At 36.1% G+C, this 27797-nt stretch overlaps 1 protein-coding gene across 4 annotated transcripts in view; it reads left to right on the top strand.

The window, feature by feature from the left end:
* FYTTD1 (forty-two-three domain containing 1) overlaps nucleotides 1-27797 on the top strand; it is a 54684-nt gene that overhangs the window by 1503 nt on the left and 25384 nt on the right. For all 4 annotated transcript variants that reach the window (XM_072613721.1, XM_072613722.1, XM_072613719.1 and 1 more), the window contains exon 2: nucleotides 4294-4425. In XM_072613721.1, the coding sequence (XP_072469822.1) occupies nucleotides 4294-4425 (132 nt within the window). The remainder of the gene's footprint in view (nucleotides 1-4293; nucleotides 4426-27797) is intronic.

Below are 27797 nucleotides of genomic sequence, written 5' to 3' on the forward strand. Positions count from 1 at the left end.
GCGAGAGCACGTGAAAAGCGCCGGACGCCCGCGGGGGTCCTTGGCAACGCCTCCCAGCTCTGCGGGGGGCACGCTGCGGGCTGCCGAGATGCGCCCTGTGGAAGTAATGCTCGCCCCTCGGGACCGTCGCTTGGCCCAGAATAATCCCGCGGTCTTTTGTTAGGATGGAAATGTTTTATGGAAATCAAAACCAACATTTTTTTTTGCTTGTATTCGTCCAGCCTCACCCACGGTTTTCAGGACAAGTTTTTAATAATTGTTCCAAGTTAAATATTATGGTGAACTTCACGGAGGAGTCACATTTTCCCTCGTTGTTTAAATCTCATAAATTATGCTGTAGCTTCTAAACACTGGCTGTCGGGAACCAAATGTGAATATTGGCAATATCTGTCTTTGCCATCATTCCTTACTTCCGGGATGTTTCCGTGTTATTTTGGGGTTTGGGGTTTTTTGGTGAGTGGCTACGGTATTCACCGAAGAAAAGCTGAAAAGTAATGGCTCTTTGGTGCGGCCCAGAGCTGTGCAGCTGAGCTGTGGCTTAGTCTCCCTCCCTCATTTTTGTTGTAGGATCAGGTCATGAAAAAGTGTTTATTGTACAGTGTTAGTCTTTGTAAAAAATTTATTTTTACCCAAGCACAAAAGTGTTACTATTTTAGACCTGTAGAAGATACAGATTCTTTCTATTATAATGAATCAGTAATTTTTTTTTTTTTTACTTCATGTACCTGTTTTGGAAGGAAAAATCCTTTTTTCTGTTGTATAGTAGTTTGGGGACTCAGGTGATTAATTTTAAAAAGTGGTCAAAATCTTAAGTGTCTATCTTGTTCTGCACTTTATTAAATTTTTTATCTTTGTGCTGTGAAATGGTAGTGCTGCAACTCAAAAGCAATTTGATTAGTAAAAGTTACTCTCTTTATAAGGGTTTTGGTCATTTGATCAGACAGCGTCTCTGAAGTCTAAATTCAGACTACTTACTAACAGAGAATAAATAGTATCTTGTGAAGGGAAACCATGGTGCTTCAGTAGTGGTAGTCTTCTAACTATACTTCTTATGAATTAGAATCCTATAATCTGAGTTAGACAAGATATGAGGCTATCTAGGCTCACCCTAACTACAGCAATAATCTCCTAAAACATCCTTTGATGCAGTCATCTAGGCATCAAAACCTACCCAGATGAGAAACTTAGGATAGTCTCTGATTAAATTGAAAGTTTACTCTTGGTGGAATTATTTGGTAATCTTATAACTCACATTTATTCAACTCTTTATGGTTTGCTTTCTTGATAATAATTCTGAGAGCAGGCAGTTCAAGTATTATTATCCACCTTTTACATCTGAGGAAAGAAACCAAGTTTCCATTTTAGTGACTGGACTACCCAAAGTGAGTACATGACAGAAACTAGGGGTTAAAGTTGTCCTCTGACTCAATTTCTTTTTTGACTGAGTAGTATGCCTAGATTTTAGTAAAGTGATTGACAATAGCTTTCATTATATTCTGGAGACAATGTAGTAAAATATACACTAGATAATTTTATGATAAGAGCCAAAAGGTAGTCTTTAATGGTTCCTAGTCTACTTGGAATGTGTTCTGTAGAATGCTTCAGGGATCTGTTCTTGACCTTATAATAATTAAAAAATGTTATCCTTTTCTGTACTTTTTTGAGATTGTATTAACTGAGAAAATACAAAACCATCTACCTCCTTATGTTTTTGTGAGTTTCTTTTATGGAATCCTTCCAAAAATACTGGTACCTTGAGAAAAAGGAAAATATAATATTTGTAATATTATATTTATAGAAATGTTTGTAATATTTAAATATATTTGTATGATAAACATATTGTATTTATATACAAACATAATATTGTTATGCAATATAATATTTAATATAATAGCAATTTGCTAGTCATATTCACGGAGGCAGCTTGGTGCTCCGTGGATAGAGAACTGGCCCTGGAGTCTGGAAGAACTGAGTTCATATCCAACCTCCAACACTTAACTAGCTGTGGGACCCTGGGCAAGTCACTTAACCTCTATTGGCCTTAATCCACTCAAAAAGGAAATAGCAAAGCACTCCAGTGTCTTTGCCTAGAAAACCCTATGGACAGTATTTTCCATAACTAAGCAACAACAACAGAATTGAATTCACCGATAAGGCAAAGCTAAGAGGACTCTCCAATCTAATAATAATTGGGATAAATGTAAAGTTTTACACTTGGGTTACAAGTACCATACAAGTACAATATAGGAGAGAATAGCAATTTATCTGAAAAATATGGGGATTTTATTGGAAGTTCCATTTAAATCAGCAGTGTAAAAGTCGTGATCAGGAAAGACTGAGGTGATCTTAGGTTGAATTGAGAGAAAAAGCTGGTGTCAAAGACCAGGAGGGAAGGGTCCTGTATTCTCTCCTAGTAAACTCACACGTAACATTTTCCCCTCCATTTTAGGGTACCATATGTTAGGAAGGAAATAGAAAAGCTGGAGAGAATCTAGGAGGTAACCAGTATTGTAAAGAGGTTTGAGATTCCCATGATTTAATAGGATCTTGTGCAAGAGCTGCAGATGTTTAGCTTAGGGAAGAAAAGGCTTGGAAGAACGTAGACTGCTTCATGCAAAGAGGAGGAATTATACTTGTTCTTTTGGGCCTTGGAGAGCACAACTAGGAGCACTAGGTAAAAGTTGCACAAGGGAGGAACCTTTATATCTGATTTAAAGGGAAATATCTTAACAATTAGAGCTATTCCAAAGTTGGAATGAGCTGTCTCCAAAGGTAGTGGAGCTCTTTAGGTAGAGGTTGGATATTATAGATAGAATTCTTCATTACGTATGTTTTGGCCAAGATAGCCTTCAAAAATCCCTTTCAACTCTTGAGCCAGAGAAGTCATAGGAAACAGGCAGTCATAGAGTATGTTTCAGTTTATAAAGAATATAATAATCCAGTTTTCACATTGTAAAACTTTTTTTTTTGTAGAAAATATTTTAAATTTTTTTGGTTTTGTGGTTTTGTCGCATTAAAGCTAGAAATTTAACATTGGCGGAAGTTTAATGAATCTTACTAATTTATAGTTATTGGTAACACTCTTCCACAACTGTAAATGAAGAGGAAAGAGGGGGTATAGTTCGTTTGTGAAGTATTTTTTCTCCATCAAATGGAAGAATTATGGCATTATGCTACTACTACAGCAGTTAGAAATGGCTTTTCAGGAGTCAGGCTTAAGATTGTTATAGAAATAGATTTTGAACATTTACATGTCATTTCTCAAGAATTTCTGGAAGTCTGAGCTTTGAATCCATAAAACTGTTTTCAGGGAAACACTTGTTTCCCTACATTTGTTTGTGTGTTTCTTACACTTTAAATTGAATATTTTAATCTTCAAGTGTAGTCTGTTGACTTCTTAAGTCTAAACAGTTAAAAGAATTTGAGGTCACTGTTGAGCTTAAATTTGCAAGATAATATGGATGATAAAAATTGTAGAATAGTTATTTCTAGCTTTTGGGATTGTTTGGCATTAAGGACTATATACTTCACTTGAATTTTGCAAACTGGGATTTCATTATTCAGTTTTTTTAAGCACCCATTTTCACAAAACAGAAACCATGTTAACTGCTTAAGGTTCTATTAAAAAGTGTTAATCTTAACCAGGTGGAAAGGAAGGAAGGAAACAAGCATTTATTAAGCTTATACTATATGCCAGGAACTGTGCTAAGTATTTTGCAAATATCTCATTGTTCCTACTACTACCTTGGGAGGTAGGAGCTTTTATTTATCCCCATTTTTCAGTTGAGGCAGTGATGCAGAGAGAGGTTAAAAGACTTGCCCCAGGGTCACACATCTATTAAGTTTCTGAGACTATATTTGAACTTGAGTCTTTCTGACTTCAGGCCCTTTGCTCCATCCCCTTGCACCACTTGGCTGCGTAGGTGGGCTGGTACAGTGATAAGATAGAGCAAATGAAGATAATATTTTCAAGATAACTGTCTTAGTCCCTAGCTCTAGTATAAGGTGGATAAAAGAAAAGGAATACACCATGTATAATAGTAATTTACAGATTTTGAGTAAACCTTTCAGCCATTGATTTCAGTATACTTTGCCTACCAAAACTTTTTTTCTGAACTGTAAGAAAGGAATGGAATAGAATAATTTTGAGTTTTGCCTCCTTTTCTCTTACCTTACTCATCTCAGATGACTAATGGAAGGAGAGAGTAGTTTTACCTAAAATCCAGTTACTGATCTTTAAGTAATTAAAGCATAAATTAAAACTTACATAATTTCTATCCGCTTCTCACACAGATGATATCATCAAATTGAATAAGAAGGAAGAAAGGAAACAGAATTTTCCAAAATTAAATAGAAGACTCAAACATACCGGTGCCCGTCAATTCAGGATGAGAGTAGCCAGATGGGGACTACAACAGCAGACTGGTAAGTCTTGAAAAGAAACTGATTTCTTTTACAAATTCTAAACTCTCAAATCCTTTTGAAATTTAATAGAAATTTGCATTGGAATTATACTTTTTTCAAGTTGTTAAAATATCCTTTCCCTTTGACTTGTAGATCCCACTACTAGTTGTATGCTCTAAGGGTAACAAGAGATAGAAAGGTCCCACCTGCACAAAAATATTCCTGGCACCACTAAACAAGGTGGAGAGATGCCAGCTGATAGGGAAATAGTCAAACACCTTGTGACATAAATATGGTGTTGTTCCATGAGAAACTGTGAACATAAGGAATTTGTCAAATCATGGGAAGATTTAGGAACAGATGCAGAGTGAGGTAAGTAGGACCAACAACAAATATGGAAAGAACAAAAACCCCAAAACTTTATTTTAACAAAGTAAATTAAATTTAATAATGTAAATAATAAATGTAAATAATGAAATAAACATTTTAGTACTTTAATTATAATTATTAAACTCAAAAAGTACAAATGTGGCATAACTATGGGGTATAGAGCATGACATTATCAGACTCAGTTGATACATTGTCCAACTGCTTTTTTTCCCTCTTTTCATTTTTTTCTATAAAAAAGACTTAGATACTTTGGTAGGGATCAGAGGGGGGATGCATTTGGTAATGGAGTGAATGTGATGGCAAAAAAAATTTAATTGAAATTGTCAGTTATTATACTCATGTCTTTTATAAAAGTTTTTGTGTACAACAGAGAAAATGACAACATCTTTTCTAGAGGATATAGAAATTGACTGGAATTCATTCCTTAGATTTATTGGGGGAAGAGAATAATACCCAAATCACAGAATTTAGTGCCAAAAAGGATCTTCAAGGTCATCTAGTCTAACCTCCTCATTTTTTAAATGAGAAAATTGTGGCCTGGAAAGGAAAAGTGATTATCTTTCCGAGGTGTCATATAGCTGATAATTGTCATAGCTGGGACACAGTCTCAGGCTTTTGGCTCTCAAGCTCAGTATTTTTCTTCTGTATCACACTTGTGAGGAAAAAAATCTCCTACTAAAGAGTTTTACTGCTTTTAAATGAAATAGCATTTGTAAAGTGCTCAGTATAGTGCCCAGCACATAAGTGGTTAATAAATACTTGTTCGCTTTCATTTTTAATCATAAAGAGGGTAAAAAGTAGTTACAGTGTGCATGTAAAATTGTAAAGATAAAACAGGAAGCATTAGTATATTTGGGGCATGTGACTAGGTAACACTTTGTAGTTATTTCAGATGTATCAGTATGTCAGCACACTATTTTTGACCATTGCACATAGAAAGCCTATTGCTCATATAGTCACATAGGTCAGATATGGCAAACTCAAGGGCTGCAAAGCTCCCCAGTGAAGCTGGGACCAGATTGAAATGTAATTGGGAAGTGTTTAACAAGGTAGGGATTTGTTTCTATATGAATTTTTTATCTCTGATATAGATGTCTTTGTTCAATGACAAGTAAGTTAACTTTTTCTGGTATTCTGGAGTGGATAGTAATTAAAATTACCCAAAGAAATTTCTAATAGTGCTTAGCCAAAGTGATGACGTTCCTGGAGCGAACTTATTTGTCCCTTAAGGTTTAAGCTCTGAACCTAGAGTTGAGAAATCACTAAGGAGATCACAGACTTCCAAGGTTGCTGGGCAACAGAAAATTCCTTTTAGACTGGTGGATTAATTATAAAAATGTAGGTTTTGTTGTTTTGACTTCCTATTATCTTTAAGAAGAATCATACTCTCTTATCTCTTAGCTTACATGTTTAGGTGGTGTACTTGAAAATTTTCCTTTATAATGGTGTAGTTAGTGGTTGTGACTTGAAAGAGTGATTTTAGTAGTCTTTATTTTTCATATTTTTCACTGCAATGAAATTTGCAGTTTTGATTAGTAGTAGCTTGATGATCTATGTGATATATCAATAGGCAGGAAAGAGGAAATAGAAAAATAACAAGTATAATGGGAATGAATCTGTAAAAAAACAAAAACAAAAAAACAGTATCATTTCAAAAAGTGAAATGATATGAAGCAGGGGTGGGAAACTTGCTGCCTTTAGACCTCTAGGTCAGGCCTGTACAACATGTGGGCCTCAGGCGGTATTTTGTGCAAGCCTGTTTTACATCCTCTTCATTTTTCCATGGGCCACCTGAAATCCTTGCTGCAAGCTGCCTATTTTGCAAGCCTGTTCTAGGTCCTCAAGTGTGGTGGCCCCTTAACTAATCCATACTTCACAGAACAAGTCCGCTGAATGAAAAGATTTGTTTTGTAAAGTTTGGATTCAGTCAGAGGATCACACTTGAGGACCTAGAGGACCACATGTGACCTTGAGACCAAAGGTTCCCCATACCTGGTGTAAAGTTGTGTATTACTATTGAGAGAGAAAGAGATGGTAATATCTATCTAGCTCATAGGTATTTTCAACAGAAATTAGTAGTGATGAATTTTTAAAAATTAATTTTTAAGGCTTTTTGCCCTTAAAAATGGATGTATTTTTGAATTATAATTCTGTTTTACAGTGACTTCAGTGTTTGACATAATTTATATGTTGGCTTTCTTGCCATTGGAACATTGAATTAAAGGCTGAATAACAACAAATGCAAATGAATCTATGACCTTTTTTGCTACGGATACACTCTATGTGATATATATTGAGATGTCTATGACTTATCCACTTGTCCATTCTGTAAAAGTCCTTTTATAAATCTTCCTTAGGGACTCTGTCCAGTGTCCTGGGAGGCTTTTTATAGTTCTCTTTCTTTGTGGATACCAGTGGAACACATGGACTGTCCAGACAGTTTTCTTTTGCTTTCATTATATGATTGACCCATTATGTTTCTAGTCGTATATTTTTAATGACATCCTTTACACTGATATTCCTGTATAGTTCCATATTTGTAATAAGTTAGAGCTAGTTTTTGCCTCTGGTGCCTCTTTCTTGCCTTTTGGGTAACCCTTTCCTTTTATGGATGCTGGCATTCCATGACTTTCCACTGTGCAACATCCCTGGAAAAATATTGGTGTTAAAAGTGTAGATATTTGTTTCATACAGAAGCATGTGGTCATCATTTGGGTAGTTTGCTATGAAATAACATTTGCAAAAGTGTGTTCTCTTACAGCTTCCTCAAAACTACCCTTGGGATGTCTCTGTGTGTGCATGCGTGCATGCCCTTGAATGAATGTGGGTGAGGATTGTTCTCATGAAATTAGTATTTAAATGGAATTTAAATACGTTAGATATGTAATCTAATGGAACATGATTGTGCGGTAAGAAAGGAGGAATTCAAACAGATGGGAAGATTTGCATGAGGTAATATGGAGCAAAATAAGCAATCACAACAACAGTAGATACAAAAAGAATAGGTCACTAAACAATAGTTGATCTCTGAATGATGAAAAAACCTGCCAGAGTTTTGAAGAGGAGACAGGGGACCTCTCTTCCTTTCTCATATTACGGAGCTGGGGGCACTACTGGCTCACCAGATAGCAAGTATTGTTAGTTGCAGTCTTGGTGTCAGGTATTTTTCCTTACTTGTCTTTTTTTTCAAGGCAGAGGTTCAGCAGGGGGCCTGGGAAGAGGTGGCTATAACATAAGGACAAAAAGCGTTGACGGAACATTTTACACAAAATTTGTAGAGGTGGGAAAGTTTGGCACATGAGCCAGCAGTTTTTGTTAGTCTCTTGCTTTTACCTTTTTTGTTTTGTTGTTGCTCTTGTTTGTTTTTGGTAATAACAAGGTCCGAGGGTTTTTTCTGCAACTTTTACTTTCTCCCCTCTCAGTTTTCAAGCATGGACCTCCTCCATGTACATTTGATCTCATGTAGCTTGTCTTTTTGTCTTTGATTTCTGCTGGGCTACTTCTACTTCCTCATGTAGCATATCTAAGACTCCATGTTAAGAGTACAAATTTATTGGTTCCACTGTCCTGGATGACAAAATGAGTTTGTTATAAAAATCTTTGCAAATCTTTAACATTTTTTTAAGTGTTTATTGTCTTTTAGTTTCATCCTTGAATGCCATAAGAATGATTTGAGTTTCTTGCCAAGCTTTCTTCAGACTGATTTTTTTTTAAAGATCTTTTTTCAGGAATGGAATGAAAAAGTATTACTATGTGCTGTACACCATGCTAAGAACTGAGGATACAAATACAGACCAATAGGTGCTTCCCTCAAGTACAGCTTAAAAAAATTTTTTTTAATTAGAAAATATTTTTTAAAAAATACTGTAAATTCCCTATCTCTCCTTTCCCATCCTCACTTTTAGCAAAGAAGTACAATTAAATGAAAGAAATCTATAGAATTCATCATTCTTGTGCCTAATTCTGTAATTCTTAAGTATCTACTACCACTGGTATGTTAGTGACTCAGTCAAGAGTCTTCCAGAACAGGTCATTGTATTGATCTTGTTATTTTTTCATGTTGTTTTCTTTTGTATATTATTGCGATTATTAGATTTGTTCTCTTGATTTGGCCACATGTCTCTCTTCGTCTCTCCCAATTTTTATGCAAGTCTTCCTAAGTGTCTCTTAAATTAAGTCATCGTTTCTTGTGGTACAGAAAGTTTCAGATACATATATGAGTGATGAACATAATAAACATGATTTTCTTCCACTGCTCTTCAGTGTTTTATGAGGTGGTAGTGCTCCTAAAACTTAAGCCATCCTCTTCTGTAAAATGTTACGGATGAATTTATATTATAAACCAATGTTATCCTTCATTATCATCTCTCTTATCTTGCCAAGGAAATCAGTTATTTGCTGAGGTACTAGGAGACCCATTTGGTCTCCTTTTGGAAAATTGATTTCTATTTGTTAAAAAAAAAAAATTAGGAAATGGTTATAATCTGAATTGATGGGTGTTCATCCATTTCCTCTTTTTATTTTTTTTTATTAAAGTCTTCAACTTAAATAGTAAGTCAGGTGTGAGAAAATCAAATTGATTTTCATTTATTTTATTCAATAATTCATTTTTTAAACTTTTTTGTTTTGTTAGTTTTTATTTATTTTTAGTTTTCAACATTCCCATAAGATTTTGAGTTTCAAATTTTCTCTCCATCTCTCCCCTCCTACCTCTCCAAGATGATGTGTAATTTGATATAAACTCTACATATATATTCATATTGAACATATTTTCACACTAGTCATGTTGTGGAAGAAGAATTAGAACAAAAGGGAAAGACCACAAGAAAGAAAAAACAGGAAAAAAAGATGAGAAAATCGTATGCTTTGCTCTGCATTCAGAATTCATAGTTCTTTTTCTGGATGTGGATAGCATTTTCCATCATAAGTCTTTTGGAGTTGTCTTATTGCATTGCTAAGAAGAGATAAGTTTATCAAAGTTAGTTATTACACAATGTGGCTATTACTGTGTATGATGATCTCCTGGTTCTGCTCACTTCACTCAGCATCAGTTCATTCAGGTCTTTCTAGGTTTATCTGAAGTTTGCCTGCTCATCATTTCTTGTAGCACTGTAGTATTCCATTATAGTAATATAACACATCTTGTTCAGCCATTCCTCAAATGAGCATCCTCTCTATTTCCATTTCTTGGCCGCTACAAAAAGAGCTGCTGTAAATATTTTTATTTCTCATTTTTATAATCTCTTTAGGATACAGAACTAGAAATGGTATTCTGGGTCAAAATTTTTGTAACCCTTTGGGTATAGTTCCAAAATGCTCTCCAGAATGGTTGAATCAGTTCACAACTCCACCAACAGTACATTACTGTTCTAATTTTCCCACATCTTCTCCAGCATTTATCATTTTCCTGTTTTGTCATGTTAGCTGATCTGATCGGCTTTATGTGGTACCTTTTTTTTTCTCTGATAGCTTTAACTACTTCTCTGAAAACTGCCTGTTCGTATCCATTGACCATTTATCAGTTGGGGAATGGCTGGTATTCTTATAAATTTGATTCAGTTCTCTAGTTTAGAAATGAGGTCTTTATAAGAGACACTGTTGTAAAAATTCTTTCCCAGTTTTCTGCTTCCCTTCTAATCTTAGTTGCATTGGCTTGCTTTGTGCAAAAACTTTTCAATTTATTGTAATCAATTCAGTAACTGATTCTTTATCACCATTCTGGTTAATTGATTTCTTTTTGTTTTAAAGTTCATTTAAAAAATTCACAGGTACAGAAATTCAGTTCTCTCTCTAAATTAAGTTCAGAAAATCAGTTCCCTTATTAAAACTTAAATTAAAAGAAGCCTGCCATCTTAAATCTAAGAGTTCAGTTTCCATATAGAGTTTCTTTTTTTCTTTTTCTTTTTTTTTTTTTGCGCGAGGCAATGGGGTTAAGCAATTTGTCCAGAGTCACATGGCTAGGAAGTGTCAAGTGTGTCTGAAGCTGGATTTGAACTCGGGTCCTCCTGACTCCAGGACCAGTACTCTTATTCACTATACTACCCATCTAAATCACTTTTAATTGATGCAAAACACATTTCTTTATTAGCCTTGTAGCCAAAGAAAACACAGACCAAAACAACACCACACGAAACATAAAGTTGTTTTTTTTTAAAGTATATTTTGATCTGCAGTCTGACTATCAGTTCTTTCTCTTAGACATAGATAGCATTTTTCTTCAATAAGTCCTTCTAAATTGTCTTGGATCATTGTATTGCTGAGAATAGCTGAGTCATTCAAGTTGATCATTGTACAGTATTGTTCTTCTTGTGTACTGTGTTCTCTTGGTTCCGCTCGCTTCATTTTGCATCAGTTAATATGTCTTCTCATATTTTTCTGAAACCATCCTCCCCGTCATTTCTTATAGTATAATAGTGTTCCAACACAATCATATAACAACTTGTTTAGCCATTCCCCTATTGATGGGTATATCCTTTCCATTTCCAGTTCTTGGTCACCACAAAAAAACTCCTATAAATATTTTTGTATGTGTAGGTCCTTTTCTTTTTCTTTTTTTTTTTTTATCTTTTTGCATACATACAGATGTAATAGTATTGCTGGGTCAAGGGGTATGCACAGTTTTATAGCTCTTTGGCCATAGTTCTTAGTTGCTTTGCACAATTGCTAGATCAGTTCACAACTCCATCAGTAGTGCATTCATGTCCCAGTTTTTCCACATCCCTTGTAACATTTCCTTTTCTGTCATATTAGCCAGTCTGATAGGTGTGAGGTGGTACTCAGAGTCATTTTAATTTGCATTTCTCTAATGGTGATAGTTTAGAGCATTTTTTTATATAACTATAGATAGCTTTGATTTCTTCCTCTCAAAACTGCCTGTTCGTACCCTTTGACCATTTATCATTTAGGAAATGAATTGTACTTTTTAAAATTTGTTTCAGTTCTCTATATATTTAAGAGATGAGGCTTTTATCAGAGAAACTTTACATAAAAAAATAATTCTCCCTTTTTTTGCTTTCCTTCTAATCTTGGCTGCATTGGTTTTGTTTCTTTAAAATTTTTTAAATCTTAATGTAATCAAAATTATTGATTTTATTTCCTATAATGTTCTGTCTCTAGTTTGATCATAAATTCTTCCCTTATCCATAGATCTGACAGATAAAATAGTCCCTTCTCCCCTAATTTGATATCATCCTTAATCCCTAAATCACCCATTTTGATAGATGGTATGAGATGTTTATATATACCTATACTTATACCTAGTTTCTCCCAAACTACTTCCCAGGTTTCCTAGCTATTTTTTTCAAATAGTAACTTCTTGTCCCTAAAGTTTGGATGTTTGGGTTTATCAAATACTAGATTGCTATGGTCATTTATTACTGTGTGTTGTGTAATAATCTATTTCACTGATCTACCACTCTATATGAAAATAATTTTATTGAAACCTTTGTTTTCCATAACCTTCACTTCCACACGTTTCTCCCTCTTCCTCCCCACAGAACTGCTTCTTGTAGCAGTGAATAAACAGAATCTAGGGAAAACAGCCCAGCCAAAACAAATTGCCAGTTCAGCTCAACTCAGTATGATCATAACTGTTTTCTAAATAAACTGTTTAAGATGACAGAATTTGAGAACTGGAAGGAATGTTCCAACTCCTGTTCAGTGAAAAAGTTCCATTTATGTAGCATTCCTGACAGATAATGATCAGGTTTTAGTACTTGAAGAGGCAAAAGTCTGGCAGAAAGATGGCCAGGCTGGCCTTGAGGTCACTTACTGGCTTAGTATGCTTCTGCACAAGTCTCTTAAATCTCTCCAGATCTTCATTTCTTCTTCTATAAAAAGAAGGGGTTGAACTAGATAATCTCTGAACCTATATTCCTCATCTTCATTAAGGCAGAGAAAACGCTTTACTTGACCATGGCAGTCTACTTCACGACAGATTAGAAAATTCTTTCATTGTTTTTTTTTCTTCTTTTTTAAAAAAATTATTTTGTTTTCAGTGTTCTGCAATCACTTCCATCCATCTTTGTTTTTTTTCCCCCTCTGTCCTCGTCTTTCCCCCCTCCTACCCCACTCCCTCCCTGAGACAGTATACAGTCTTACATAGGTTCTACACGTACATTCCCATTAAATACATTTTCACCTTAGTCATTGCATAGAAGAGTTAAAATGAATGGGAGAGACCATAAAACAAAACATAACACAAAAGAAAATGGTATGCTTCATTTTGTGATCCAATTCTGTAGTTCTTTCTCTGGATGTGGAAGGCATTTTGCCTCAAGAGTCCATTGTGAATTTTTCAAGTCCTTGCATTGCAATGAAGTACTCAGTCTACCAGAAAAATTCTTTGCACACTGTGGTTGTTACTGTGTACAGAGTTCTGGTTCTGCTGCTTTTACTCATCATCAGTTCATATAAGTCTTTCCAGGCCTCTCTGAAGTCTTCCTGTGCATTGATTTTCATAACACAATAGTATTCCATTAGATTCATGTACCACAACTTGTTCAGCCGTTCCCCAATTGATGAGCATCCCCTTGATTTCCAGTTCTTGGCCACCACAAAGAGAGGTGCTATGAATATTTTTGTACATGTGGGACCTTTTCCCAGTTTTATGATCTCTTGGGAATACAGTCCTAGAAGTGATATTGCTGGGTCAAAAGGTATGCACATTTTTGTAGCCCTTTGGCCATAGTTCCAAATTGCCCTCCAGAATGGTTGGATCAGGTCACAACTCTACCAACAATGAATTAGTGTTCCAGCTCTCCCACATCTCCAACATTTATCATCTTGCTGTTCTGTCATGTTAGCCAATCTGATAGGTGTGATGTGGTACCTCATCTCTCTAATAAAAAGTGATTTAGAGCATTTTTTCATATGACTGTAGATAGCTTTAATTTCTTCCTCTGAAAACTGCCTGTTCATATCCTTTGACTATTTATCAATTGAGGAATGACTTGTATTCTTGTACATTTGACTCAGTTCTTTATGTATTTTAGAAATGAGGCCTTAATCATAGACACTAGTTGCAGAAATTCTTCCCCAGTTTTCTGCTTCCCTCCTAATCTTGGTTGCATTGGGTTTGTTTTTGCAAAAACTTTTCAATTTAATGTCATCAGAATTATCCATTTAGCATTTCATAATGTTCTCTATCTCTTATTTGGTCAAAAATTTTCCATTCTCCATAAATCTGACAAATACACTCTTTCTTCCTCTCCTAATTTGTTTACAGTATCAATCTTTATACCTAGATCATGTACCCATTTGGACTTCATTCTTGCGTACAGTGTTAGGCATTGGTCTATGCCCAGTTTTCACCATGCTGTTATCCATCTTTTCCAGCAATTTTTGTCAAACAGTGAGTTCTTATTCCCAGAAGCGGGAATCCTTGGGTTTATCAAACAATAGATTGCTATATTCGTTGACTATTGTGTCTTGAGTACCTAACCTATTCCACTGGTCTACCCCTCTGTTTCTTAGCCAGTACCAAGTGGTTTTGATGATTGATGCTTTGTAATACAATTTGAAATCTGGTAAGGGTAAGCCACCTCCCTTAGCTTTTCTTTTCATTACTTCCCTTAATATTCTGGACCTTTTGTTCTTCCAGATGAATTGTGATATTATTTTTTTCTAGCTCTAGACAATAATTAATCTGATAGTTTGATTGGAATGGCACTGAATAAGTAAATTAATTTAGGTAGGATTGTCATTTTTATTATATTAGCTTGGCCAACCCACGAGCAACTGATGTTTTTCTACTTACTTAGGCCTGCAAGATTTGTGCAGAAAGTGTTTTGTAATTGTATTCATATCATCCCTGGGTTTGTTTTGGCAGGTAGACTCTCAGATATTTTGTAATGTCTACCTTAGCTTTAAATGGGATTTCTCTATCTCTTGCTGTTGGGCTTTGTTAGTAATATACAGAAATGCAGATGATTTATGTGGATTTTATTTTGTAACATGCATCTTTGCCAAAGTTGTTTATTATTTCAGGTAGTTTTTTACTTGATTGTCTAGGATTCTCTAAGTATAGCATTATGTTATCTGCAAAGGGTAATAACTTAGTTTCTTCTTTACCCTTTCTAATTCCTCCAATTTCTTTTTCTTAATGCTACAGCTAACATTTCTAATACTATATTGAATAACAGTGGTGATAATGGACATCCTTGTTTCACTCCTGATCTTATTGGAAATGCGTCTAGCTTATCCCCATTGCATATAATGCTTGCTGATGATCTTACGTAGATACTGCTTATTATTTTATGGAAAGTTCCACTTATTCCTATGCTCTCCAGTGTTTTCGGTAGGAATGGGTATTGTATTTTGTCAAAAGCTTTTTCTACATCTATTGAGATAATCATGTATTTTCTCTTAGTTTTGTGGTTAATATGATCAGTAATGCTAATAGTTTTCCTAATATTGAACCAGCCCTGCATTCTTGGTATAAATCTTATCTTATCATAATGTATTATTCTCATGATAAGTTGCTGTATTCTTTTTGTTAATATCTTACTTAAAATTTTTGCATTTATATTCATTAGAGAAATTGGTCTATAATTTTCTTTCTCTGTTTTGGGTCTTCCTGGTTTAGGTATCAGAACCATATTTGTATCATTAAAAGAGTTTGGTAGGACTCCTTCCCCAGTTTTCCCAGATCATCTGCATAGTATTGGAATTCGCTGTTCTTTAAATGTTTGATAGAATTTATTTGTAAATCCATCTGGCCCTGGAGATTTTTCCTAGGGAGTTCATTGATGCCTTGTTCAGTCTCTTTTTCTGAGATAGGGTTATTTAAGTATTCAACTTCCTCTTCTGTTAATCTGGGCAATTTATATTTTTTAAAACAATCGTCCATCTCATTTAGATTGTCACATTTATGGGCATACAGTTGGGCAAAGTAACTTGTAATTATTGTTTTAATTTCTTCCTCATTGGAGGTTAGTTCACCCTTTTCATTTTTTATGTTGGTAATTTGGTTTTCTTTTTTTTAATCAAATTGACCAAAGCTTTATCAATTTCATTGTTTTTTTTCACAAAACCAACTCTTAGTTTTATTTATTAGTTCAGTAGTTATCTTAATTTCAAGTTTATTAATCTCTCTTTTGGTTTTCAGTATTTCTAATTTGGTATTTACTTGGGAATTTTCAGTTTGTTCTTTTTGTAGCTTTTTCAGCTACATGCCCAATTCATTGATCTCCTCTTTCTCTATTTTATTCATGTAGACATTCAAAGATATAAAACTTCCCCTAAGAACGGCTTTTTTCAGTGTCCCATAAGATTCAGTAGGTTGTCTCATTATGTCATTCTCTTGAATGAAGTTGTTGATTGTTTCTATGATTTGTTGTTTAACCCACTCATTCTTTAGGCTGAGATTATTTATTTTCCAAATAATTTTTGGTTTATCTTTCCATGGTCTTCCATTACATAGTATTTTTATTGCACTGTGATCTGAGAAGGATGCATTGTCTATCTCTGCCTTTCTGCACTGGATTGTGAGCTTTTTATGACCTAGTACATGTCAGTTTTTGTATATGTGCCATGTACTGCTGAGGAAAAGATAACATTCCTTTCTGTCCCCATTCAATTTTCTCCAGAGATCTGTCATATCTACCTTATCCAGAGTTTTATTCATGTCCTTAACTTCTTTCTTGTTTACTGTGAGATTAGAGTTTTGCTATTTCTTCCTGTAACTACCTTAACTTCTCCTCTAAGAATTTGGTGCCTTTTAGCAGGATATAGTTTCCTTCCTTATCTCTTTTGATGTAGATCTATTTCTGCTTTTGCTTTGTCTGAGATTAGGATTGCTACCCCTGCTTTTTTTTACATCAGCTGAAGCACAATATATTCTGCTTCAACCTTTTACCTTTACCCTGTGTGTATGCCCTCGTTTCAAATGTGTTTCCTGTAAACAATATATTGTTGGATTGTGAGTTTTAATCCATTCTGCTATCCATCTCTGTCTTATAGGAGAGTTCATCCCATTCACATTCACAGATATGATTGCTGTCTGTGTTTTTCCCTCCATCCCCTTTCCTTCCATATATGCTTTTATTTCTCCCTTCTCCTCCACAATAGAGTTTTAATTTTTGACCACTTCCTTCCTCAGTCTTCCCTCAGCCCCACTCCCTTTTAATCCCCTTTTCCCTTACTACTTCTTCCCTCCCTTTTCTTTCCCCTTCCTCTCCTCCTGCCTACAGATCTAGTTATATTTCTATACTTAACTGAGTTTTTTGCTTCCTCCTTGAACCAAATCAGAAGAGAGTAACTCTGAAACAATGCTCATGTCCCTCCCCTCTTTCCCTCTCTGTAACATATTTTTGTGCCTCTTCCTGTGATGTAATTTACCATTTTCTGCCTCCTCCTTTTCACATCTCCTGTTACAATACCTTCACACCCTAAATCACGTTTTTATCATGACATCATTTACTTTATATCCACTCCCTCTATGTATATCCCTTTTATATGTCATAATATATAGGCAATTCTTAAGATTAATGAGTATCATCTTCCCGTATAGGAATGTAAACAGTTTACCCATATTGAATAACAAGTTTCCTTTTTCCCCCGTTTACCTTTTTTTACCTCTCTTGAGACCTGTGTTTGAAGACTGAATTTTGTATTTAGCTCCGGCCTTTTCATCAAGAAGGTCTGGACATCCCTTATTTCACTGAATGTCTATCTCGTTGCCTGAAATATTGTGCTCAACTTTGCTGGGTAATTGATCCTTGGTTATAGTCCCAGTTCCTTTGCCTTATGGACTATCATATTCCAATCCCTTCAGTCTTTTAAAGTAGAATCTTCAAGGTCCTGTGTGATCCTGACTGTAGCTCCTCAATATTTGAATTGTTTCTTTCTGGCTGCCTGCAGTATTTTCTCTTTCACTTGCTAGTTCTGGAATTTGGCAACAATATTCCTTGGTGTTTTTTGGGGGTAATCCCTTTAAGCAAGTGAACGGTGGATTCTTTCAGTGACCGTTTTGCTTTCTGGATCTAAGACTTCTGGACAATTTTCCTTCATTTCTTGGAAGTTAATTGTCCAGGCTCTTTTTTTTATCATGGCTTTCTGGTATACCGATAATCCTTAGATTTTCTCTCCTGGATCTGTTTTCCAGGTCATTTGTTATTCCAATTAGATATTTTACATTTTCTTCTATCTTTTCATCGTTTAGATTCTGTTTGACTGATTCTTGATGTCTCATAGAGTTATTAGCTTCTACTTACCTTATTCTAATTTTTATCAAATTGTTTTTTTCAATTCATTTTTGCATCTCATTTTCCATCTGTCCAATTGTTCCTTTTAAGGAGTTATTTTCTCCAGTCATGTTTTGTACTTCCTTTTCCATTTGTCCAGTTTTCCTTTTAAATTCTTCTGTGATTTTTTTTTCATTTTTTTAAAATCATTGGCCAGTTTTTCTTCTATTTCTCTAATTTGTCTTTTAAAATCCTTTCTAAGCCCTTCCAAGAATGTTCTTTGGCCTTGAGACCAGTTCATATTCCCTTCTGAAGTTTCAGATGGGAGTACAGTCTCAATGCTGACCTCTTTGGTATTCTTGTTTTGGTCCTTATCTGCATAGAAAGATTCTATGGTCTTTTCTTTTGTGCTTTGCTTCTTATTCATGATAATCACCCTTTTCCTGGCTTTTAACGTAGATCTCTGTATCCCGCACACAGGCAGGTCTGTCCCACAGTTCTTGTGCCTTGAACTTGAGGCTTTGTGTGTAGTGGCCTCTGGTTCTTTCAGCTGGAAGCTAAAATGCTGCAGCTTACTTAGTGCTGAACTGGTTGGTGTTTGAAAGCAGAGGCCAGATGAAGTCTTTCTGGGTTTCCTCAGTTACCCTGGAGCTAGATGTGTTAAGTGTGGGTGAGGGGTAGTCTGGCCATAGGAGGTCTCCTCTGCTGAGCTAGAGCATAGGTAAGCTCAAAAGTTGGTGAACCCATCTGTGCTGGTGTCTTCCCAATTCCCCTGGGGTGGTGAGGCACACCTGGAGTCCTGGTGTTAGCAGTTGTGGGCTCCTCCTCCCACCCCCCACCCCCCACCCCTCCCCCAGGGCTCAGGATCTGGTTTGCTGAAGTGGGGCTATCTGGGACAACTCTGATCCTGCATTGGTCCCCTGTGGCCACAGCAAGAGGGATCCTCCTTAGCAGTACTAGCTAAGAGACTGTTTATCCCTTCAGCTGATCCTACTGTTCCAGAATTTTTCCTAGGGAAATATTCTCTGGGCTCTTCAAGGTCAGCAAGGAGAGGGAGATAGTAATTACCGATCACTCCACCATCTTAGCTCCCGGAAGTTCAAGTAGGTGACTTACAGACATTTAGTCTGTTGACTGATACACTCAGGAGGGGCTGCTGCAGTTAACCTGGGGTTCTGCTCTTCTCTCTCCCTCATTTCCTGTTTCATTGTTTAAGATGAAATCTCTTTAGCTTTTCTAGTCTAGTCTGAAACATTTTCTTTGTGGTCTCCCCATTTGTGCCTCCTCTTGATCTTTGTCTCCAGGCTAAACATACTGAGTTCTTTCCCTTTTCTCCTATTTTATTTTTTAAAATAAAGGATTTGACAGCCATTAACAAACATGATCATTCTCATAAACTAAGAACAGAAAAAGAGAATTGCAAAACAAACTGAATCTCAATTATATGTAACTTTATAAAAGTATATGATATGCTAAATATTTAATTTTGTCCAATATGCCCATGTGTTGTTCTGAACTTCCCCTTCTCTCTGTTTTATAAATACTTTATCATTTATTTTTTTCTTCTCCATAACAAAAAAAAATTAATGCCTCCCCTTGTAACAAATAAATAAGGATAAGCAAACCAGATCCACACATTAGCTGTCAAAAAAACACGTTTCATTCTACATCTTTTGCCCATTACCTCTCTGTCAAGAGATGGGAAATAATGCTGAATTATCTGGAAAGTCTTCCAGAGTCACAGTTGTTTAATGCATTCATCAGCATTCTTTTAAATCTTTAAAAATTTCTTTCCGTAACAGTGGTGTAGTTATCATATACATTGTTTTCCTGGTTTTACTTATTCATTTGACATCGATTTATATAAATTTTCCAGTGATCTCTCTTTTTCAGTGTTTCTTGTGGAGCAATAATTCCATTACATTAATACTATTCTTGTTTTCCCTTCATTAATACACTGTAGTTTAGACAGCCATTATCTAGTAGTTAGGCCCCTTGTTTCCACACAAAAAGTGCTGCTATCATTTTTGGGATGTATGGCTCTTTTCCCCTCTTGTGTCTTCATTTTTTAAAATTTATTTATTTGTTTTTAGTTTTCAGCATTTATTTCCACAAGATTTTGAGTTCCAAATTTTCTTCCCTTCCCCCACCTGAAGACAACATGCATTCTGATTACCTCTTCCCCCAATCTGCCCTCCCTTCTATCATACTCATCCCTTCCCTTATCCCCATCTTCTCTCTTTTCTTGTAGGGCAACGTAGATTTTGATACCCCATTACCTGTATTTCTTATTTCTCAGTTGTATGTAAATACAATTTTGAACATTAATTTCTAAAACTTGGAGGTCCAACTTCTCTCCCTTCTCCCTCCCCACCCATCCCCACTGAGAAGGTAAGCAATTCAATATAGGTTATACATGTATAGTTATGCAAAAGACTTCCATAAGAGTCTTGTTGTGAAAAGCTAACTATATTTCCCTCCATCCATCCTGCCCCCCATTTATTCTGTTCTCTCTTTTGACTTTGTCCCTCCCCAAAAGTGTTTACTTCTATTTCTTCTTCCTCCCATTTGCCCTCCCTTCTGTCATCCCCCTCACTCCCCACTTATCCCTTCCCCCCTACCTTCCTGTAGTGCAATACAGATTTTCATACCAAATTGAGTGTGCATGTTGTTTCCTCCTTAAGCCAAATGTGATGAGAGTAAGCTTCACTTTTTCCCTCTCGCCTTCCCCCTTTTCCCCTCCATGGAAAAAGCTTTTGCCTGCCTCTTTTATGAAAGATAATTTACCCCATTCCATTTCTCCCTTTCTCTTCCCAATATATTCCTCTCTCAACCCTTAATTTTATTTTTTTAAATATCATCCCTTCCTATTCAACTCACCCTGTGCCCTCAGTCTTTATGTATATAATCCCTCCAACCACCCAAATACTGAGAATAGTCTCAAGAGTTACAAATACTATCTTTCCATGTGGAAATGTAAACAGTTCAACTTTCGTAAATCCCTTATGATTTCTCTTTTCTGTTCACCTTTTCATGCTTCTCTTGATTCTTGTGTTTGAAAGTCAGATTCTCTATTCAGCTCTGCTCTTTTCATCAAGAATGCTTGAAAGTCCTCTATTTCATTGAATCACCATGTTTTCCCACATAGGTATTGTACTCAGTTTTGCTGGTAGGTGATTCTTGGTTTTAATCCTAGTTCCTTTGACTTCTGGAGTATCATATTCAAAGCTCTCTGATCGCTTAATGTAGAAACTGCTAGATCCTGATTGTATTTCCACAATACTCACGTTGTTTCTTTCTGGCTGCTTGTAGTATTTTCTCCTTCACCTGGGAACTCAGGAATTTGGCCACAACATGCCTGGGAGTTTTTCTTTTTGGATCTCTTTCAGGAGGTGATTGGTAGATTGTTTCAATATTTATTTTACCCTCTGGTTCTAGAATATCAGGGCAGTTTTCCTTGATAATTTCATGAAAGATGATGTCTAGGCTCTTTTTTGATCATGGCTTTCAGGTAGTCCCATAATTTTTAAATTGTCTCTCCTGGATCTATTTTCCAGGTCAGTTGTTTTTCCAATGAGATATTTCACATTATCTTCTATTTTTTCATTCTTTTGGTTTTGTATTTTAATTTCTTGGTTTCTCATGAAGTCATTAGCTTCCATCTGCTCCATTCCAATCTTTAGAGAATTATTTTCTTCAGTGAGCTTTTGGATCTCCTTTTCCATCTGGCCAATTCTGCTTTTTAGGACATTGTTCTCATCACTGGCTTTTTGAATTTCTTTTGCCATTTGGGTTAGTCTATTTTTTAAAGTGTTATTTTCTTCAGAATTTTTTTGGGTCTCCTTTAGCAAGCAGTTGACTCGTTTTTCATGATTTCTTTGCATCATTCTCATTTGTCTTCCCAATTTTTGCTCTGCTTCTCTTACTTTATTTTCAAAATTGTTTTTGAGCTCTTCCATGGCCTGAGACCAATTCATATTTTTGTTCGAGTCTTTGGATGGAGGAGCTTTGACTTTGTTTTCTTCTGTTTGCATGCTTTGGTCTTTCTTATCACTAAAGTAAGATTTTATAGTCTGATTCTTTTTCCAGTTTTTGCTCATTTCGCCAGCCATTTCCTTGACTTTTGAGCTTTTTGTTAAGGTAGTTCTCTGCTTCCAGTGAGGGTGGCGTGTGTACTGTTAGCCTCTTGATCCCCCCTCAACCTGTGGGCCTAGAGCTCTAGAAACAGTGGCTGCAGCTGCCTTGGGTTCGTCAGCCAAGGGCTGGATCACTCCACTCTCTTGCACTGGTCCCACAGGCTTTTTCCACTGAACTTCCAATTTGTCCTCAGCATTTTGGGATCACAAAGTCTGGAAACCACCACAAGTGTGAGAGATTCTCTCCCCAAGGCCTGCTCAGGTCCCCTCTGTGCATTCAGGGCCCACGTTAGACGGCGCTTTGCTCCCAGCATGGCACAACATACACTTCCCAGTGACCTTACAGGCTGTGTTGGGCTGGAGATTTGCTTTACTCTGTCATTCTGTGGGTTCTGCAGCTCTAGGATTTGTTTAGAGCCATTTTTTTTTTTTACAGGTATTTGACTGGGCTTTGGGGCAGAGCTCTAGTGTGCTGTTACTCTGTCATCTTGGCTCGCCCCCACCCTTTCCCCCATTTGTCTTTGATGTATAACCTTAATATTGATATGGCTGGCTCAAAGGGTATTCATAATTTAATTTTGAGGAGTATAGCTCCAAAATGTTTTAGGCAGTAGTTAGATCAGTTTATACGTCTATCAGTAGTAAATTAGCCTTGTGCCTTTCTGATATATCTAGTTTTTTTATTATCATTCTTTTCTTAGCGCTGTTTCTAGGCACTTCTGGTCATTTTGTTAGTGTCATTCTTAAAACGTAGAGCCTTAAACTGGAAATGATACTGTCTGTGACCTGATCAGTACTAGAATGAAATAACTTCTATGATCTGTACACTTTACATTCAACAAATAAATACCTACTGCATTCAAAATACCTAGGGTTAGGCACTAGAGATAGCTTAATAAAAAAATAGCAATGGCTTCCGTTGTTAAGGGTGTAATATTCTTTGGGGATGGTTATGACATGTACATCAGTGAGTATAGTGAAAGGTAGGATATTATGGTGGCAAAAGGAAGGCAGGCACTTTTTTTTGCATTTTTTTTTTTTTACATTTCCGTTTTGTAATACAAAACCTTAATCATGCAATTCAGTAATATTGCATTGTATGCTAGAAAAATTTGAAGAGGAAAAGAATGCTTTCAGCTGAGGTGATCAGGAAAGGTTGTGTGGTGGAAGTGATCCTTGAGCTGTCTTACAAGAAAATTACAGGATATCTTCCTTAGAGGTATGAGAGATGAAGTGTTGAGTTTGGGGAACAGCTAGTAGTCCAATTTTGGTGGGGAAGTAGCATATATGACACTCTAGAGCATAAACTAATGTAAAATAAGGCTGGAAGGATAACTTGTTGCAATTTACAAAGGGCCTTAAATGCTAGGCTAAGAAATTTATTTTTTGCCATATAAGAAGAGGAAGTTGCTCAGGAGTGTGGAGCAGAGGAGTGATTATACAGTCAGACCTATGCTTCAGGAAAATCATTTTGGCAACAGCATGAAGTATAAATTGGACAAGGGACATGCTGGAGGTAAGGAGATCAATTTGAGTGGTCTAGATGAGAGGTGGTGAAGGCATCAACCAAGAGAAAAGAGGAAGGAACAGTTGTAGATAGAATCCATGGGTCTTGGCACCTGATTATATATCAGTTCTGAAAGAGAGGGGTCTGTGAACTTGCATGACTGGTAGAATAGTGGCAGTATTCAACAGAAATTGAAGAATGGAGGAGTCATAGACTTGGGTAGGGAAAGAAAAGTTTAATTTTTTGGCATGTTGAAATCAAATTGCAAGAGAATTGAGGCATGTTTGAGTGTGTGATAAAGAAGTGGGCATATAGGCTCTTCTGTCTAGGAGTTTATTAGTGAAAGCGAAGAGAGATGAACTGATGATCACTTGGGGTAGAGAGTGATTATCAGCCTTGGTTGTTTTGTTGTTTTGTTTGTTTTTTAAGGTCAGAAGGATTTTGTTCTATATGACTGGTTTCTAAAAGCCACTGAAGGGGATGGGATCAAGGGTATAAGTATAAACTGGTTAACCTGGGCAAGTAGATGGTCTCCTAATCATAGGATTATAGAGTTAGAGCTAGAATGAACTCCAGGGGTCATCCATTCCCATTATTTTACGGGAAAGGAAATTGAGAACAAGATAAGGTTAAATGATTTGCTCAAAATTACAGAGCTAGTATGTAGCAAAGCCAAAAACCAGGTCCTGTGACATCCTTTCCAGTCTGCTTTCTATTGTCACACACTCAGAAATTGAATGAATCACCAAGCTTTTATAAAGTATCCACTATGTGCCGGGCACTATACCCTGTCCTTATGATAAAAATGATAAAGAATGAAACTCCCTCCTTTCATGAAAGTTAGCTTCATTGAGGGTGAGACATATATACATATGGAAATAAATACAAAGTAGCGATGAGTGACACTAGCAATTTAGACTGATTTGGAAAGCTTTTATGTAGAAGTGATGCTTAAGTTGCATTTTGAAGAAAGAGATGGGAATCTGAAGCAGTGTATTCCAAGTATGGAGGATAGGTGGTGCAAAGTCGTGGAGATCCAACATAGAATGGAAAGAACAGAGAGAAGGCTAGAGACGGCTCCAGGGAATCCCGAAAGGGAATGGTACGTATTGGGGATGGCAACCAAGACTGGGGCCAGATTGGACAGGGCTTTAAAACCAAATCAAGCTATTTATATTTGATCCTAGACGCAATGGGGAGCTAATAGAGTTAGGAGAATGGTATGGTCAGATGTATGCTTATGGAAGAACAGAAGAGGCAGGACGAAGGTGGATAGGTGAAGATGTAGAGAGCTTTTGTGGTGTCTTAGATGGAAGATGCCTACTGCAGATGTCCTTCATTTTCTCAAACTACTGCTTTTAATGCATTAACTTACTTAGAAGTTTCATCACAGTATTGACAAATTAAGCTTATGAAAACCCACACATTTTTCTATACTTAACAGAAAATTTTTTAAAAATTAAAATTCTCAAGTTATATATAATTTGGAATAAATTAACGTTCGTGATTGATGGATTGAACATGCTAGGGTCTACAATTAGGTTAAAAAGTGCTATATACTACATCCAATACATATCTTGATGATTAAGAGTTGAAAATACAGTTGTTACTGATTGATGATTTTTGTACACATTTATTCCTAAAAGACTGCTTAAATTATAAGTGAGGCTTGCATTGCAGTTCTATCTTGGAAACTTCCGTGTATCAGACAGACTGATAACTCAGTTGTAACAGTTGAACACTTAATCCCAGTGACATATGTTTTAGGATATTTTATAAACAAACTCATCTTGTGCAATGTTTTTTTGATAATATGCTGAGTTTATAGAACCAGGTATGTTTTTGATATGCTGTATTCCTTAGCTTATTTTTTTAAAAAGTCCTGTGGATGCCTTTTGTTTTTATATCGGTCATTTCTGGATATATATGCTATTCCTGTTTGTAACAAAGAAAAATAGCTGGGTATTGCAGTGGGAAAGAGTGCTGGGCCTGGAGTCAGGAGAACCTGAGTTCAAATTTTACCTCAGACCCTTAACCTTGGGCAAGTTACTTAACCATTTTCTGCCTCTGTTTCCTCATCTGTAAAATGGGTATCATAATAACACCTACCTCCCAGGTTTGTTGAGGATCAAATCATACTATTTGTAAAGTGCACTTCATAAATGCTTATTCTCCTGCAATTAAAACCAATTGACTCTATTATCATATCCAGTGTCGTGTAAAACTCCATAACTGTAGTTATTACAATGAAATAGGGATTGGCTTCCTTTGGCTTTAGATCATAGGCTCATCAGAACTGGAAAGAATTTTACCAGCCAAATAGTCCAACCCCCTTATATAAACAAGTAAACTAAGGCCCAGAGAGGGTAAGTGACATGCCCAGAGTCACACAGTAAGTAAGTAGCAGAGCTGGAATTTGAGTCCAAGTCTTCTGACTCCAAATCCAGTGCTTTGTTCACATTATTTACATTATTGTCTTCAGTGTGCATATTGTTTTTCTGGTTCTGTGTATTTCACTAAGCATCATTTTGTACAAGTCTTTTGTATTTCTTTTAATTCTTCTTTTCTTGTTTCTCATGGTGCAGTAATGTTCCATTATGTTAATATACCACAGTGAATTCAGTTAATTCCCCAATTCATAGTTATCTCCCTTTAGTTTAGTTATTAAGCAGTGCTGCTATTAATATTGGGGCAAGCAGTGTATTTCTGTCTTTCATCTCCTTGGGTTATGTGCACATTATTGAGCTCTTTGGGCCAAAATCTATGAAAGGTTTACTGACTTCATGGTATAGTTTCATATTGTTTTTCAGAATGATTATTGGCCTCTGTCACGGCTTCATACTGTATAACAACTCTGTATTACTGAGCAGATCCACATTATTTTATCTGTAACTAGATTTTAAAAGGCATTACATTTGTCTGAATTTGCCTCAGGTTATACCCTTATGTCTTTAAACGTTTCAGAAGTTTTACATTTTTATCCTTCTTTGAAATTCATTTTGAAATGCACTGAAGGCAGCATATTGTGGAAAGTGTGCTGCGCCTGGAGAGGACATGAGTTCAAATTCTGATGCTGTCACATAACCTCTGTAGATTTAAGTTTTCTCATCTATAAAAGAAGTTGTTTCCACTAAGTAATCCCTAAGGTCCCTTAAAATTTGAAATCTTTCTTATAATTTTAAACAATTTGATGCAGTATTATGTTTTCAGTAAACTCAGTTGCAATGATTTCTCCCAAGTTAACCGTTCTCAGCTTTTATTGCTTAAAAAGTCATGATTTTTTTTCTAAGGGAAACCGAGTCCTGTTTTCACTGTTCTCTCCCTCTCTCTCTTTCTCTACCCCTCCCCCACACATGCGCTCACTCACACTCAGACTTGAGTCATTTTGGGCAAGCATTTAATTTGGTTGAACTCCACTTCTCTCAGATCTATAGAATGAGAGATTGTTGTCTACCATGCTGAATTGTTGTAAACATCTGCTATAAATGCAATTTGAAAATGGTAAAGTGTTTCATATATGTAATATTATTATGTCTTGGAAGACAGTTGAGATTGTAGTTATTCAATTTGGGGAAAAAGCAGATATTTGCAAAAAACATTATTCAGGAAGGGGATCTCAGCAAAGTTAAGTTTTGTTAATGCTTTTTTGTTTTTTAAAAACGTATTATCATATGTTGGATGATCTTGGATTGGAATTGGAAAGGGACCTTATTCCCCTTCTTCCCAATTGAATCTATATCTGTAACATTACAAAATTAACAGACAAAATGGCCCTGTGTGTGTGTTGCGTTTCATGTCCATATTTGATGTTTGCTCCATTAAACAATATTACCTGTTACCCCGTTACCTGTATTTCTTATTTCCCAGCTGCATACAAAAACAGTTCTCAACATTTGTTCCTAAAACTTTGAGTTCCAACTTTTCTCCCTTCTTCCCTCCCCAACCATCCTCATGGAGAAGGTAAGCAATTCAATATAGGCTATACATGTGTAGTTATGCAAAAGACTTTCATAATAGTCATGTTGTGAAAAACTATATTTCCCTCCATCCATCCTGCTCCCCATTTATTCTGTTCTCTCTTTGGACTTTGTCCCTCCCCAAAAGTGTTTACTTCTAATTACTCCCTCCTCCCATTTGCTCTCCCTTCTAGCATCCCCCCCACATCCCACTTATCAA

The sequence above is a fragment of the Notamacropus eugenii genome, chromosome 5, assembly GCF_028372415.1.
Source record: "Notamacropus eugenii isolate mMacEug1 chromosome 5, mMacEug1.pri_v2, whole genome shotgun sequence".
Classification (NCBI taxonomy): Eukaryota; Metazoa; Chordata; class Mammalia; order Diprotodontia; family Macropodidae; genus Notamacropus; species Notamacropus eugenii.